Source organism: Aethalodelphis obliquidens, unplaced genomic scaffold (genome assembly GCF_003676395.1).
Source record: "Aethalodelphis obliquidens isolate GAN/ISIS:26980383/991018 unplaced genomic scaffold, ASM367639v1 scaffold45, whole genome shotgun sequence".
In the NCBI taxonomy this organism is placed as follows: Eukaryota; Metazoa; Chordata; class Mammalia; order Artiodactyla; family Delphinidae; genus Aethalodelphis; species Aethalodelphis obliquidens.
In genome coordinates this window covers 8415979-8433168 of record NW_020837989.1, presented here as the reverse complement: position 1 = coordinate 8433168, position 17190 = coordinate 8415979, and the positions used below count along the sequence as shown (strand labels likewise).

At 55.1% G+C, this 17190-nt stretch overlaps 1 protein-coding gene across 5 annotated transcripts in view; it reads right to left on the bottom strand.

Annotated features, from left to right (window-relative positions):
* Positions 1–17190, bottom strand: part of PDGFRB (platelet derived growth factor receptor beta) — a 40619-nt gene that overhangs the window by 3117 nt on the left and 20312 nt on the right. For 3 of the 5 annotated variants that reach the window (XM_027081591.1, XM_027081590.1, XM_027081592.1), the window contains exons 4-22: positions 16486–16752; positions 15639–15766; positions 15351–15522; positions 14614–14806; positions 13793–13908; positions 12336–12459; positions 11691–11902; positions 9523–9617; positions 8491–8623; positions 7836–7940; positions 7355–7465; positions 6131–6290; positions 4909–5069; positions 3877–3995; positions 3512–3634; positions 2615–2726; positions 2078–2177; positions 1422–1527; positions 89–321 (exon numbers count right to left, since the gene is read on the bottom strand). In XM_027081591.1, coding sequence (XP_026937392.1) covers positions 89–321; positions 1422–1527; positions 2078–2177; positions 2615–2726; positions 3512–3634; positions 3877–3995; positions 4909–5069; positions 6131–6290; positions 7355–7465; positions 7836–7940; positions 8491–8623; positions 9523–9617; positions 11691–11902; positions 12336–12459; positions 13793–13908; positions 14614–14806; positions 15351–15522; positions 15639–15766; positions 16486–16752 — 2770 coding nt within the window. The other 2 variants (XM_027081594.1, XM_027081593.1) reach the window with 2 other exon arrangements.

Genomic DNA, 17190 nt, shown 5'->3' with positions numbered 1-17190 from the left:
CACACACACACACACACACACACACACACACACACACACACACACACTATGCACCCTACTGCTTTGGGCTGCAGGTCAGAATGGCTACCTGGCAAGGCTGGGGGAACCCTCCAGTGGTCCCTCATCAGCAACCTCGGGTTTGGGGTCAGGCAGGGGGATGATATAGTCGTTGTCACCCTCGTTGGGCTGCACAGCAGTGTAGAGGACGGAACTGGTGTCCAGGGGGGATCGGAGGCCATTGAAGCCGGGCAAGCGGGCTTGGGACCGAAGGACGGCTGGGTGGTCGCTCCTCAGAAACTCCTCATCCACCTGCTGGTACTTCTGCTCGGCAGGGCAAGAAGAAGCCGAGACACAGGGAGGGTCAGACCAGAAATGCCTTTAGGGATCATCTAACAGGGCAGGTTCTGACCCAGCCCCTCCCGCCTCATGTAAATAAAGCACCTGGTGCTCCGAGAGGAAGAATTGCCCAAAGCCCCACAGCTGAGCTGCTCTCCTACCCGGCCTCTCACCAGACAAGATGGGCTCAGGGTCACCCAGGGAGGGGACGGTGATGGGACTAGCACCCGCAACCCTAACTCTTCCCCCACTTCAGGGTAGACAGGCGCGGGCTCTCTGCCTGCCATGGCCTCCCTCGCTACTGAAGGGAGACAACTCCCTTCCAACTCACTGGAGCTGTAAACAGATGTGGTTGGGAGTGGGCTTAGGAATGGACTGAGGGAAAGGGCTGTGTCTGGGCCAAAGGACACGTGCATCCCCCTCACTGTAGCTTCGTAGTTGGGCAGCGAGGGTTTTAAGGCCCTGCTGGCTCCATAAGCCTTGTATGAGCCCGCCACAGGGTCCAAGTGGTCAGGCCCTCAGCAGTCATCTTGCCTGGGGTTGTTCAAACTTGTGACGGAGGCCCAGGACTTGGTCTGGGTGCAAAGGCATGAGGAAGGATGCAGGATGAAGGGGGCTGTAGGCTTCCTGCCCCCACTTTAAATTAATCAGCTTCCACATAGGATTTCACTTTTAAAAACTCCATGCTGCTAAAAGAAACTACACTCACAGCTCCAGCCCATCCCTTATTAGTACCAACAGGGAAACTGAGGCCCAGAGAGGGGAAAGGATGGTCCCCCAAATACCAGCATGTCACACAGAGCCTTGTACCCTGTGTCTACTTCTGGACCAGAACTCTCCGTTCCCCACCCCAACCCTGCCTCAACGTACCTTTTTTTTTTTTCCCGGTACACGGGCCTCTCACTGTTGTGGCCTCTCCCGTTGCGGAGCACAGGCTCCGGACGCGCAGGCTCAGCGGCCATGGCTCATGGGCCCAGCCGCTCCGCGGCATGTGGGATCTTCCCGGACCGGGGCATGAACCCGTGTCCCCTGCATTGGCAGGCGGACTCTCAACCACTGCGCCACCAGGGAAGCCCTCAACGTACCTTTTTGTAACCCTCACCCAGCAGTCTCTCGAGAAGCAGCACCAGCTGGGAGAAGGGGGGCCGAATCTCAAACTTCTCTTCCCAGCACTTCTGCATGATCTCATAGCTGGGGAGAGGGGCAGAGGGGTCAGGGTCTCTGGCTTAGAGTCTGCCACCTCCCAGAACAAGGGGAGTAATGAAGAGTTTGGAGGGGAGGGCTTTTTCCATTAATGCACCTGCATGTTCCCTTGGGAAGCCCTCCCACCATCCTCAGTTCAGTGGTCCCATGGGATTGATCACACCTTGGTGAGCACATGACACGGGCATGGCCAGTAGGCATTTTTATCCCCTTAGCTCAGTGGCTGGTTTTCTGGATGGGCAGGTGACCCCAGCTGAGCCCTTGACAGTCACCTCTGGACCTTTCACTGGAACTATGGTGAAAACAGCTAGGACGTAGCCATTTGGACGGTGCCAACCTGAGAGTGAGGCTGACGCGGAGGAGAGCAGAGCCCCGCGGTAGGATGAGCGAGTGTGGATGATGTCTTATGAACAACAGGATCCAGTTATACCTACATTTGTCTACATCTCTGAACTAATAAATCTATTTTCGGCTTAAGCTGGTAAAGTTGGATATCTACTGTTTGCACCCAAAGTATCTTCCCAAGCGCTCCACTCACATCTCGTCAGAGGCGTGGGCAGGCTGGGCCATGCGGTAGCCCCGCTTGATGGCATTGTAGAACTGCTCGTTCATGGGCAGCTCTGGGTACGGGGTGCCACCTGTTAGGGAGCAGAGACAAGAAACACAGGCTCAGGTGTGTCGGAACAGTGGCAAGAATCTTCTTCCATGGGACAGGGAGAGGCACACCAACCCCGGCGTCGGTGAGGGTGCAGTGGCCTTGGCATAGGGAAATGTGGGCTCCCTCATAGGCTCTGGACAGAGACTGCATGCCTCCCCAGAATCAGAGAACCAGAGAATGCCGGAGCCAAGCAGGCTTTTTGATGTCACTGTCCAGATTCAACTCTACTGAGATGGGGAGGTAAAGAGATCCAGAGAGGGCAAGAGACTTGCCAAGGTCACACAGTAACAAGAAAGAAGCAGAGCTTCTGAGCCCTGTCCCAGAGCCCGTCCCACAGCCCCACCAGGATGAAGGTGTGAGCGGTCAGGGCGGACGCTGCGCCGTGAGGCTGAGGACTGGAGGAAGAAGGAAGTGTACCCAGGGTGAAGATCTCCCACAGCAGGATCCCGAAGGACCACACGTCGCTCAGGGTGGTGTAGAGGCTGTTGAAGATGCTCTCGGGGGCCATCCACTTCAGAGGCAGGAAGGTCTGCGGGAGGGCGGAGGCTGCTGAGTGCAAGGAGGGGCCGGGCCCCACTCTGCACCTGGGAGCCGGGAGGAAGCCTGGCAGTTCCCACCCCCAGCTCTTTCTCACTTCTCGGTCCCTGAGGGCCCATCTCTGCTTGTGCACGGTTCCCACGCCCATCCCTCTGCTGGTCAGAGGATCAGGAGGCTGAGTTTCTTTTCGCACAAGCTGGGGACATGGTAACCCCTGTCCATGAGGGAGAGCCCCAGGGTCTGAGGCTCCTCATGGAACAGGCTCCCCTTCTTGACCCTAGGAAAGGCCCTGCTGTGGGGAGGAAGAGACGTGCCAAGGTGTCACCCAGCTCTCATTCTAGCTGCCTTAAATCTCTGGGCAGATTCCTACGCGGGAAGTGCGGACATGAGTGGGAGGCAGGATGGTCACCTTTGAACCAAATACTGCCTGCCATCTACTCATCTGTCTTAGCCTGTCACCTGGGCTTCTTTCTCTGTTCACCATCGCTGCTGGGACAGCACATTTGGCCTGTTGCCCCTTCAACCTCCCCAGGACCCTTTACAGCTGGTCCCTTGCCCCCTGCCACGACCAGCAAATCTGAGCCCCCGGCCTACCCCACGGGCCTCGGCGTCTCACCCCCGCCCCATGCACAGCTAGTGGCTCCCCTTCCCAACCCTGCACACAGGGCTAGGCAGGCAGAGCCCATCGCCACTGGGCAGGTCAGGCCACGAGAACCCTGTCCTGATCTCCCATGAGCCACAGCCACGCGAACCATGAGGACGGGGAAAGGCACTCACACTGCCTTTGGAGATGTAGTTCGAATCCCGCATGATGTCACGAGCCAGGCCAAAGTCGCAGATCTTGACCAGTTTGCCCTCACAGATGAGCACATTCCTGGCTGCCAGATCTCGGTGGACGCACTGGGGAGGGAGGAGACGGGAGCTGAGACCGTGGGGGGCAATTCTGGGGAAAGACTCTCCGTGTCAGGGGCTTTGGGAAATATGCATCGCTGCTCAGGTGTGAGGGGCCACCAGGTGTGAGGGCATTTGCCGTCCTCACCCGCCAGAGGGCTGCCGTACGGGGCCATGTACTGGGAGCACCCTGGCTGGCTGGGTGACCCACCTCCCCAGGACCCCACTGTGCTCACTGTGACCACACATACATTCTTGGAGGCCAGGAACTCCATGCCATTGGCCACCTGGTAGCTGAAGCCCACAAGATCCGTGTAGCTAAGTACTGGGGACTCGTTGATTAAAGTCACCCGGCAGGTCCTCTCAGGAGCTAGGGAAGAGCAGAAGGACACCCACTGTCTTGTGTCTCCCTGGGGCTAGAGAACTCCTGGCCTTTGGCTCGTGGAGGCTGAATGTCCCAGAGAGAAGACTCCTGATCCTCTAAGCCTCCCACAAAAGGAAAACAATTTCCAAATATCGAACTTAAATTCTCCTTCTTTATCAGAGCCCTCATTGGCCAGAAAAACTTTTGGCTTTAGCCCTGGGCCACCTTTGCTCAGCCTGGCCTGCCTGCTCTTTAGGGACTCTAGATCAGCCTGGCACCTGTAGACCACTCTTCCCCGAAGCCCCAGCAGGTCAGGCACCCCTGTGCCCACCCTAGCTCCTCCCCTCCCTGTGGACTGTGTACACATCTCTGGACCCAGAAACAGGGGGTTCATATTGGGGTTCCACCACACAGCAGCTTTGGGCAGGTGGCTAGCCTCAGTTTCTGCATCTATGAAATGGGCACAAGGTCACCTTCCTAGCAGGGTTGTTGCCAGGCTGGGCAGAGGAAAGGTTTCGAAAAGAATGTATGACTACATGGGACTTCCCTGGTGGCGCACTGGTTAAGAATCTGCCTGCCAATGCAGGGAACACGGGTTCGATCCCTGGTCCGGGAAGATCCCACATGCCGCAGAGCAACTAAGCCCGTGCGACACAACTAGTGAGCCTGCGCTCTGGAGCCCATGAGCCACAGTTACTGAAGCCCGCGCGCCTAGAGCCCGTGCTCCACAACAAGAGAAGCCACCGCAATGAGAAGCAGCCCACGCACCGCAACGAAGAGTAGCCCCCGCTCGACGCGACTAGAGAAAGCCCGTGCGCAGCAACGAAGACCCAATGCAGCCAAAAATTTTAAAAAATTTAAAATTAAAAAAAAAAAGAATGCATGACTACATAGGTGTGAGGACCCTGTGCGCACCCACCGGAGGGGACGTAGTTATCATAAGGAGCCATGTAGTTGGAGGACTCGATGTCTGCGTATTTGACGTCCCCTTTCATGTCCAGCATGGGCACGTAGTCCACTGACTCATCTTTGCTCATGTCCATGTAGCCACCATCGCTCTCCCCAGGCAGGGACACATGGCTGGGGGCAGAGGAGCGTTACAAAAGGAGAAGCACAGGCTCTTCCCTCTCTTCCCCTTCCTGCAAGGCCCCATCACTCATGCATTTCTTCTCTCCCTCACTCTTGCATGCCCACACAGTCTGTCACAATATGAATGACCATGTAGTGAGCCCTTCCAGCCAACCTCAGACCCACGCTGAGCTGGACACTGGGTCTGCCAAGATGACCTAGGACCCCGGGTGTGTCCTCAGAGAGTTTACGTCCAGGGGTGATTCCAGCAACCCAGGACCAGGGTCACAGGAAGGGCCTGTACCCAAGTGCCTTCCTGTGGCCACTACAGCACCGTCCAGCCACGATGCCCTGCAAGTGGGCAATGAATCGCCTTAATGCCTCTGCCTGCAGCAGCAGCTCCCCCGAGAGCTGAGGGACTATGTACACATGTGTCTCTAGGGTTAGAGAAAAGACTGGAAGGAAATCAATCAAAATATTGGGGAGGACACGGGTGAGTTTTAATGTCTTCTAATGCTATTCTGAACTTACTCTTGCCTCTGCAATAAACATGTGTAGCTTTTGTAATTAGCAAAAGAACAAAGAAATGTTATTTTTGGAAAAGAAAAAGAAGAAAGGGGATGAGCTGCCCTGGAGGCACTGGAGAGACTGGTGTGGGGAGGAGGGGGGAGGCTGTGGTGAGGCAAGAGTAGAGTGTGGAGCACTACAGAGGGGGTCATCCTGGGACAGGAGGGCCCCAGGTGCCCCCTGTCGACAGGAGATGAGATGGGGTGGGGTGAGGGGTCAAGGGGGTCACCCCCTCTGAGCCTCCAGAGTGCTCAGCGCAGGGCCTGGCACACCACGGCAGTCAGCAGGTGGTAGCCGATGCCACCATCATCACCACCGTCATTGTTTTGCCCACCTCTGGGGTGGCCAGGGGCCAGGTCTTGAGCTGGCTGGTGAAACAAGTGAAACCTGGTTCCAGGAGTGGCTCTGCCCGCCCTCACCTCAGCTTTCTGTCCTGGACAAGGAAGGAGTGAGCAGGCACTCCTCAGGGCTCCCCACAGATTCAGGTCCCGCCCTCCCTCCAGTACCTGGGCAGCGGGAGCCCAACGGGCAGGGCGTTGCTGTAGAGCTCAGCGCTGGGCGGGCGGCGCTTGTTGGAGCAGCGCTGCAGAAAGGTGTGCTTGTTGCGGTGCAGGTAGTCCACCAGGTCGCCGTAGCGGCAGTACTCGGTGATGATGAAGATGGGCCCTGAGGAGGGACAGGCTCAGGGACAGTCCCGGGGCGGGGGGGGGGGGTCTTCCCATCAGAGCCATGAGGCTAATGACGGGTTGCACGTGGGTCAGCAAAGAGGCTTAGGTGCCAGGCAAACCTGGACTTTCCTGACCGTGAGCAAGGCACTTAGTTTCCCTGAGCTTTACTTTCCCCATCTATTAAATGGGGCTAGTAATATACCCACCCCAAAGGGCTGCATTGAGTATTCATGAGACAATGCCTTTGTCAGCTCAGCTCAATGCCTGGCAAGTAGCAAGCACAGGGTTAGCTGTTATCGATAAAGCTGATTCTGGAGCCCAGGATACAAAATAAACAAAGGTAACTCTTTATTACCAGGCTACTGTTTAAATTCAAACACGATACATTGACTTAAAGTCAATCAGTGACAGCTTAAACATACTGGTGGAATCAAAAATTTTGAAATATGTGATCACTGCAGACATAAGTTGGCCTACGTACACAGCGTACTTCTGTATTCTGTTTTTGTTGCACAATACCGAGGAAAATCCCAAATCTCACAATAAGAAGCTGCAAATAGTGCTAACATTTTTTTTTTGGCGGCCTAACTTGTAATCAGAGCTTCAAATAAACACATTTGGCTGGAGAGACCTTACTCTATGATCCGAGTGACAGCAGCTCACAGTGAGCAAGCTAGTTGGTGGGCTCCAGAGGTGGGGCTATAACTCATTTCAGTGTCACAGGAGCTGTCACTTTTGATAGCTTTTAAAAGGTATTGTAAACAAATAAATAAGTAAAAATAAAATAAAATGTATCGTGAACATTTTTTCAGTGTCAGAGAACCCCCTGATTTGGAAGCCGCTAGGACTGGTGAACTAAAGAGTCCTTTGGTCTTGAAGGTGATGTGATTTGGTGACTTGCTAAATCCCACACCCATCTGCCTCTGTGAAGTGAGGGCACCAGACAGGGTGGGCACGGACCCTCCAGCTGCAGTGTCCTGTCCGTAAACTGAGGAGGGGGCGGGGAGGGGCCAGGCTTTGGCCACTGGCACTTCCCCAGAATCCTCTAGGAGTGGGTTGTACCTCCTTTAGTGCAGGCCCCCAGCAGGTTAACCACGTTCAGGTGGGGCCCGAGGTGACTCATGATCTTCAGCTCCGACATGAGAGCTTGCTTCTCGCTGCTGCGGGCTGTGGCTGAGGGAGAGAGGGGGCCCTCAGGCTTGGTCCAGTCACTGAGGCCCCGCAGACGCCCCACTGGAGCCTATTCCGGCTCTTCTGTCCCAGGCTGTGCTGTAAGACCCAGGTGGCTGAGGGAGATGAGGACCCGTGCACAGGAGAAGAGGAAAGAGGATGGGAGGAAGATGGAGGAGGAGAGGAGGCTCCCGGAGGAGGGGGCAGGGTGAGAAAGCCTCTTTCCCAGAGCAGAATCAGGAGTGCTGCTGGCTCTGGTGTGAGTGCACTTCCTGTGCCCGGAGAATCAGCGTGAGGCCTGCTCTGGGAATGCCTGAATGTGCGGGGAGGGGGCAGCGGAGAGGTAAGGGAGGGGCGGGCTCCCAGGACTCACATTTCAGCATCTTGACGGCCACTTTCATGGTAGCCTGCGAATGGCTCAGGCCGTGAGCCGTGGCCTCCACCACCTGCCCAAAGGCCCCGGAGCCCAGGGTGCGTCCTGGGGAAGAGATGATCTCTCAGCTCCTGGCGCACTAGGAAGCTGCACCCCCCTACACTCTCTGAGGTCAAGCTAGACATCCCTCAACCACCCTGGACTTAAGGTGTTTCTCCGACGGACCCTCCTAAAATCACAGTGCTTCGCAGACCATCCTGGTCTCGCCTAAGTCCTGCCTGCTTTCTGGCCCCTCTTTAGTCCCTGGAGGCCTTCTTCTCCCCACACAGGGGAGCACAGCTCCTCCACGCTCTCTCAGCCTCTCCAGCTAGACTAAGCGCAGGCCTGGCACTCAGCCTGCCCTCGACTAATACTTCCTCTCTCGCCATGAAGGGGTCTCATCTCACACCATCATTGGATCATAGGACCTCAACGTTGGACGGTCCCTGGGGGATCATCTTGCCGCCACTGTACAGAGGGCGGGGCCCTATGGCCAGAGAAGGCAAGACGTCAGCACTAGGTCTCAAAGCTAATCATGGCAAGGCTGTGCTCAGACATCAGTGTTCCCACCCGCCTCAAGTCCCCAGACTGCCGCTTGAGGCCTCCCTGGGCTGACCAAGCACAAGCTGGTCCCGCGGCAGCTCCCAGGTGGAGTCGTAAGGCAGCTGCATAGGGTCCACGTAGATGTATTCATGGCCATCAGAGCTCACAGATTCAATCACTTTCCATCGGATCTCATAGCGTGGCTTCTGCAGGACCAAGACGAGGGATGGATCATCAGAGGGGGACCACTAGGTCCAGCTCCTTATGAAACAGATGGGGCAGGAAAACCTGAAGCCCAGAAAGGATTAGGGGCATATCTGAAGCCATACAGCAAGTTATCAATAAAGCCAAGGCCTTCATGGGCTCCACGGAACAGATGTCAGGGGGAGGTGCTGAGGAACAGCTGACAGCTGAGGGGCAGGCTCATCAGAACCTCCGCACCAGCTTCTCCCAGAGCCTGGGCCGCTCCTCAGATGGGAAGACGGGAGCAGGCAGCGCTGGAAGGTAACACAAGGCAGGGACATTCTACTGGATGTGGATGGCCCCTCCCCACGCTGGATCAGTCACAGTGGGAATCTCAGAAAGATATAACCTTAGAGTGTTGAAATCATAGGAGGTTGGAGTCACAGGATTGGAATCTGAGAATGATAGAATCATGGGGCGCTGCAATCCTGTGGTGGAATCATGGAACGGTGAAATCTCAGAACAGTCCATTGAAATGACAGATTTAAAGGATTAGAATGCCTTTCAGTAGAAGCCTGGGAGTCTCTGTGGGTCAGAGTTGGAAGAATGCTGGAGCCCGTGCAGTCCACACTGAAGGTCCCATGCCCCGTGGTTGCGATGGGCAGGGATGATGCCTGAGCAGGACTCTGGATGGAAAGCGGGGTGCACAGCACAGACAGGGCACCCTGGATGGCCTGGACCAGGCCCACGTTGCCCAGGCTGCTGGGGTTGAAAGCAGCTCAAACACGCAGCATCACTTCACACCTGAGCTCCACGCTGGGCCCCGACCATGGCCTGATCCTCCAGCAATAGGGGATTGCGGGGGGGTCCATGCAAAGAATGGTGTGCCAGTCTGCACCCATCAGGCAAGGGTGGGGCTTACCTTCTGCCAGAGCATGATGAGGATGATGAGGGAGATGATCGTGAGCACCACCAAGGCCAGGATTGCCGAGATCACCACCACCTTGAAGGGTAAGGCTGGAAGCAGAGACAGGAGCTGCTTATGAGCAGACAGGGCGTTTGGCAGCTCCCCTCCCTTCAGTCCACCCCTGGTACCACAAATCGCTCTCTGCCCAACCTGCCCCATCCCCCTTTGGCCTACGATGTCAGACCCTTAGCCTCTCCCCTCTGGGCCACATCTCCAGCCCCTTGCATAAATACCCCATGCCCTTCAGTAACTACCCCTGGATCACTACTGGCCGCCAAATCCCTTCAGCCCTTGCCAGGGTCAGTCTGGCCTGTCTGCCGTAGCTCCAGATGGGATGCAAGCTCCTGACAGCTGGGCTGTGGTTCACCTCTCCTCTGAATCCACGCCCTCATTGGGGCTGTCACTGCTAGGACAGAGCCTGACAGAGAGGCCAATGGACCCAATAACTGAGCTCCCATAGCCTGAGGCATCCAGACTGCAGAAAGGAGCCGGTTTCCTCCCCCATAGTGATGGTAGTTGTAAAGTACATCGGGGTGTGGGCCAGGGAACTGGGGTAACCAAGTAGGGCCAACTCTGGGTGCCCCCCCCCAAGCCCTGAGTGTCCTCTACCCACAAAGCCTCAGCCTCTTTGCTGCACAGATACCCACTCCTTCCCACTCCCTCCACATCCACCCTAGCCAGACCCTCACCTCCCCTGTCCTGCCCCTCTGGCCACCCATGAAGTCCCCTGGGAACTCACTCCCTCCTCCTGTGTCACCCACCTGCCCTTCTCTGCTCGCTAGAGAGCTCTGTCCCTCCTCCTCAGGGACTCAGACCAACATCACTCCTCTCCTCCTTTTCCCCATCCTGGGAAGGACGCCTGCATCTTCTAGGGAGCCATTTCCAAGTAAAAAGAGGGGCCTTCATCCAGCCTTGGAAATTCCCCGTGGGCTGGTACATGGCTTCCCCCTCAGTGGCACACAAAAGTTTTACTTCTGCTTTGCTCAGAGCTGGTCTGCAGGTGCCCACTTGCTCAGGGTTATGTGTGCATGTGTGGGAGTGGGAGTGAGATAAGGCATTAAAACCCATCACCCATCCCACCACAGGGCAGGGGGAGGCAGGTCTGCGTAGAGCAGTATCTGCCTGTATAAGCCCATGGACCTACCTAAGTATAGGCATAAGTGTGTCCAAAACACCTTGGACAGTCTTCATATCTCTGCTTGCACTGGCTTCTGTCTTCTCCTGTACCTCCCTCCTTTACTAGTCCCCTCCCCCTTATCTCCTCCCCCAGCCCCTAAATATATACACTCTGTTCTCCAGCCAGGTTGAATTCCTTTCATTTCTCTGAACCCACTTTGCCTCTGGGCTTTTGCAGAGGCTGTTCCGTCTGACCAGAGCACCATTCCTCACCAGGCTAACTCCAGTTATCTTTCAGGTATTGACCTAAAGCTTCCTTTTACCAGGACACTTTCCTGAATCCCACAGCTGGGTATGGAGCCCCTTCTCCCTTTAGGCTTTCCCCCCAAATGCTGACCCCCACAGTGAGGTTGCCTAGTTCCTTGTCTGCCTCCTCTCTGGACCGTGGGCACTAGGAGGACAGGCAGGGCTGGGCCTTCTCCAGTGAGAAGCTGCGACCCTGTGACTATTTACTGAATGAGGAAATAGGTGAAAAAACGAAGCACGTGCACGCAGGTCCATGCATGCACAGGGACTGGCAGGTAGCAAAAGCATCTGGGCACTGTAGGGACTGTTCATATGGATAAGAATTATGCATGGATGTGTACCTGCTAACAGACATGCACGGCACAGCAAGCATATGTGTATGGGGATTGCGTTGCACAGTTTTACAAAAAGGATCAGGCATGCTCGCGTACACAGCTTAGGACATACATACAGTGTACATACAAAAGAAGACAGCACTGTTCATCGTCATGGTTTATACACATACACTCGTGGATGTACACATGTGTGGCAATATTGTGCTGCTGTGCAAATGCCTGGGAAGATACACCCACAATGCTCCTGAACGCCATGGCCCTGAATGCTGACTTTAGCCTGCTGTGGGCACAGGCACAGTCCCAAGTACAGCAGGGTTGAGGTGGGGGTGAGGGGTCGTCAGGGGCTACGGAGGATGGAGGACTCACAATGTGGCACCACGGTGACCTCCTGAACGTCTTGGCCCAGAAGGTTGTGCAGCGTGCAGCGCACTGACAGTGGCTGATCCACACGGCGCAGGCGCAGTGTGCTCACCACCTCGAACTCCTGCTCCTCTGCCCAGTATGTCACGTTCGTCTCCAGCAGGCTCTCCTCCTCGGAACTGTTCCCCAGTGGCGTGGGAGGCAGCTCCAGCGGACACCTGCCGGAGAACCAGCCAGGTCGGCTTCCAGTCCCTTGCTTCCCTATGCGGGTGGGAAAACTGAGGCCAAAAGCAGGCAGAGCCACCGGGTGGTGGTAGAAGGAAGCTGGGCGCGTCCAGTTCCTTTTTCCCACTGCCTGGTCCTGAGTTGGTTCCTCCCGTGATCCCTCAACTGACCAGCAGGGGCGCACCTACCCCAGAATTGAGAACCTGGATTGCAAAATCCACTCCCTTCCTTTGACCCTCAGGGTTAAGGTAAGGAAAGGCAACAATTTAGGTCATGCAGAGCATCTCCAAGAAGCCACATCTTCTAGGATATGGATCTAGCCTGGAACAGTGTTCCCAGAGGATGGTGTTGGACTAGATGACCTTCATTGGGTCCTTCCAGTCAGCTATGGGTACCCTGGGAGACCCTGGCCCAGGGTCTGCTCACCTTTTGAGGTCGCTGCAGGTAGACCAGCTGAGGTGTGGCTGGGGCATGCCCCGGCCACGACAGCGGACTGTCTGCTCGCCGCTGGCAGGGTGGCTCTCGCTCAGCTCCAGCACACGGACAGGCACTGCAGGGAGAGGGGCACGGGCCAGGAGGTGGAGAGGTCAGGATAGACAGTCAGTAAGAAAGGCCCTCAGGGAGGACCTGGTCCAGAGTCTCCCTTGGGGGGAGGGGAGCTTCAGACTGCAGGTGAACATTAAATACCAGGAATCACCATGTGAAAACTGACAGATTCCCCTTCTGGGTACTTCAAAGGGAAAGTCTCAGTAGGGTGCTAGTCTGTCTTTAACACCTCTCTGAGATTTGCTAATCTTCCCTTTTAACAAAGAGAGGGCAGGCCTGAGGATCAGAGCCCTGGACCGGCAAGAACATGGAGTTAGAATTTAATAGCACTGTTTTGTTTTCTCAGAGTTTATTTTAGTGGTTGCTTTATATTTATGACATGTGATGCTGATTTTCCATCTACAGTGGAGAAGTTCACTTTTCATTCAAAATAAATTTATTTTTAGAGAGTCAATTCAAAAAAACGTTAAGTCATTATTGTGTCATTTCTCTGCTCAAAATCCTGCAGTGGCTCTTCATTTCAGTCACAGTAAAAGCCAAAGTCCATACAAGCGCCCAGGAAGGCCTACACGATCTACCCTCTCCTGTCCCCCCAACTGCCCCGTCTCAGCTCTGACCTCATCTCCCACCGCTCTCCCCTTCGCTCTGTTCTGGCTACACAAGCCTTTCTGCGTTGCTCCTGCCTTTGCACTGCCTGGTGTGCCCTTCCCCCAAATAGTCACTTGGCTAATGCCCTCACCTTCTTCAAGTCTTCACACAAATGTCATCTCCATGCAGCCAATCTTGACCATGCTATTTGAAATTGTAACTCTCCCCACTCCCCTGCCCCCAGGACTCTACCCTCCTTACCGAGCTTTTCTGTTTTTTTGTTTTCTTTCACAGCACTTGTTACCTTCTAACCTTGTACATGGTTTGCTGTTTTTTCCCCTTTTTTGAATGTTTATCTTCCCCGCACTGGGATGCAAGCTCCACAGTGGCAGGGCCTCAAGAACCTTGAATGGACTGGCATATTGTAGTTGCTCAATAAATATCTAATTAGTACTATAGTGTAAGTGGTGTGTGAGAAGGAAAAACCATGCCACTGGGATGTGAATGCCTGAGGTTTTGTAAACACCAATCTAGCCCAATGACCTTCTCGTAAAGCTGTGGAAACTGAGGCCCAGAGAGGGGATGTGCACGCAGCAGTGGTCAGTGTCAGAGCCTGGCCTAGAACCCAGCCTCCTGAGTCCTGGACTCTCTCTTCTCCTCCTCCTGTGGGTGGATGGACAGTGTAGGAATGGCAAGACAATGGGGGTGGGAGGGTCAGGGGAAGGAAAGCAGGGTGGAAGGCTCCTCACCGTTGACCTGCAGCTGGAAGGAGAGCTGGGCTTCAGCATCCTCATGGAAGGCCCGCATGGTGTAGCGGCCAGCTTCAGCCACCTTCACCCGCACCAGTGTCAGTTCTGACACATACCTGATGAAGAGGACAGGCCAGGAGACCCAGCTGTCAGAGCTGGAAGAAGTCCTACAGCCCCCACCTTTCTTGTAAAGACAGAAAAACAAGGTCCAGGGAGTGGAAGGGGAGTGTCAAGGTCACATGGGTATCAGTAGCAGTGCCAGGACTTTCGAATCCCCACCCATAGGCGGCTCCAGTGAGTCAAGGGGGAGGGTTAGGACGGATGGGGTGGGGGGCGTGGTGGAGGGGAAGCACCATCTCCATCCGTCCACATCTCATCCCTTTCAGAAAGGCCTGACACTGCTTTATTCTAACATGCAGCACCTCAGGTCAGTCTGCTAATCTCCAGCCTCCGGGCCACCATTCTTGCATAGGTGCAGTGGCCTGCCTGCACCCTCTTCTCCAGTCATCCTGCCTTTTTATCCGTGGCTGCTTCCGGCTAACTCCACCCATCACAAGGACAACTAAACATCTGGGTGATCGGATGACCAGAGTCCGTTTTCCCCTCTAGACAGGAAACTCTAGGAAGGCTGGAACTGTCTGTTCTGGTCTATGCAGCATCCCCAGTGCCTGGCACAGGCCCCTGGTATGGCGCCTGGCATGTAGTAGGCTCTCAGGAAAGATGGGCCTCGATAGGTTTGCCAAGTAGCTTAAGGCTGTGGGCTGCCTGCCGGCTGCAGAGAATAGTAACTTCAAGAATGAAGCGGACAGGCCGCCGCTCACCGGGTCTCAGACACATTGCGCGTGGACAGCGCAACCTCGCCGGCGCCGGAGTCACCCAGGGTCCGGTTGTCCTTGAACCACATGACAGTGGGCGGCGGGTAGGCCTCGAACACCACCTGCAGTGTCCGGCTGCGGTGAAGCTCCGCGAATTGTACAGGGTCCAGCTCTCCCAGCAGCCGCACGTAACCGCTCTCTGCAAGGGGCGGCCGTCAGGGGCGGGGCTATGCCCGGCCTCCAATGGGGCAGCACCTCCTGGGGGCGGGGCCTCAGGCTTTAGGAACTGAACCAGCGAAGGAGTTACCTGAGTTGGGGTTCAGGTGGGTACTGTGATGGACTGGAGCAGGAGCCGAATTTGGGGCTGATACTGGTTTGGGGGCTGGGCTCAAGATTGGGACTGGGGTTGTAGTGCTCTTTGGTGTGTTCTGTCTCAGGATTGTGGCGGAGATGGGTTACAGCCTGGCTGAATTTGGGGATGGGGTTGCCTGGGCCGGGGATGGCAGCTGGGATTTAGAAATCGGGTTGGGGCTCAGGTTCTGGCTAGGCGGGAAGTCTAGGTTGGGATTAGGATTGGAATTGGGGCTGGTACTGTGCTTTGGTTTTGGTTTATCCTGAAAAGGGGGCTTTGCTTGGCACTAAGGCTAGAGATGGATTAGAACATGGCTGACAGTACCCCAGGGCTGTGACAAGGTCTGGGTCCAGTTGAGACTGAGGGCTGGGGGTAAGCCTAAGGCACACACCGACCACGGTGACATTGATGGCCTTTTCATCTCGATGGTCGCTCACACTTTCTGATACATTGCAGATGTAGGTCCCTGAGTCTCCCAGCTCGGCACTGGGGATGTGCAGGATAGAACGTATGTGGGGCATTTCAAAGAGGAAGTCGGTCACTGGCTCCACCAGCCGCCCACTCTGTAGGGAAAGTTGGGGCAAGCCCCCCACATCAGGAAAGGTCCATGAAGTCAGGCTACGAGCCTGAAATACCCATCCCTGCCTGTCCCTTCCTCCCACCCGTGGCCCGGCATTACCTCCATGCGTGGGTATGTCCACTCAAAGTTGACCACCTCATTCCCAGTCACAATGCACATGATGGTGATGTTCTCCCCTTGGCGGACCACAGTCTGCACCGCATTCACTGAGACGTTGATGGATGACACTGGTGGAAAGAGACTGGCTTAGGGCTGAGGAAGTCACCCCCCAGCCACCAGCACATCCGTTTAGGGAGGGGGTGGGGGTCCAGAGAGGGAAGGGATAACTGGTGTGGAAGATTCACTCTTTCAACAAATATTTATTAAATACCTACTATTCTAGGCACTGGGGCTTTAGCAGGAAGCACAACAGACAAAATTCCTGTCCTCATGAAGCTGACATTCTAGAAGGGGTAACAATTTTGAAATCAAAGTACTCTCTGAGCATCTGAGTACAGAAGAAATTTATTGAGCACAACCACATACTCTCCATCTTTTGTTTTATTTAATCTTCACAATAATCCCACTAGGTAAGCAGTCAGTATTATCCCCATTTTACAGAGGAAGAAGCAGACTCAGAGAGATTATGTGTCTTGTGCAAAGTCACTGAGATGGGAAGTGGCAGAGCTGGGATTCAAACCCCACTGGTTCAAAGCCTGTGCCTTTGCCCACCGCAGTAGACAGCCCAGCTCCACCACTAATGCTTCCTGTGACCTTGGACATACTCCATCCTCTTTCTGAGTCTCAGTTTTCTCATCTGTAAAATGGGGCAACACACCTGTCTTCCAAGGCTGTAGTGAGAATTCAGTGAAAAATGGAATTGCACACTGTGTTATCCGAAAGGTCTGTACCTCTGTGAAGGGTCATACTTGCCTCTGCTGAGCACCAGGCCAGAAAGGGGGCTCACCCTGGAGGCTGTAGACATAGTAGGCATCCGAATCCACCTCCCTGTCCCCGATGGTGGTTTTGCAGACGTAGGTCTTGTCCTCAAAGGTACCAGAGAAGCCACGTTGGTGGTCATAGGCGATGGGCAGCGGGACATCCACCTTCTTCTCATGCAACGTCACCACCAGTCTCGGGTCCGTCACTCGGCATGGAATTGTGGTCTCAGTTATTTCCGTGAGAAAGATGAATAGTTCCTCGGGGTCAACAGGGAGGAAGCCCACAGTGGGATCTGACACAGGTGAAGCCAAGAATACGAGTCAGAGGAGCTGGGTTTCTGGCTATGCCCTGCTTTTCTCGGTTACCTTGAACAGGTCTCTTTCTCTCTCTGGGCCTCAGTCTACCCGCTACAGAATAAGCATGCTCTCAGAGGTCCCTTCTAGCTTTAGCATTTGATATGGACAGCACTGGCCTGAGAAAGAAGATAAGTTGCAAGTGGAAGGGCAGCTGGTACCTGGAGCTTAGAGAATGGGGAAAATGAGATGTGGAGGCCGAGAGGGTGCATACTGGAACCAGCTGAGAATGCAGAGTTCTTGGGAACCGGGAATGGGGCGGGCTGGCAGGGAGCAGACAAATATTCAGAGCAAGGGGTGGGAGTGAACATACTCCTGGACTGAACCAGGCTGGATTCCCTGATTCATCTGCATTTCTGAGACAGCTGTGTTTCACC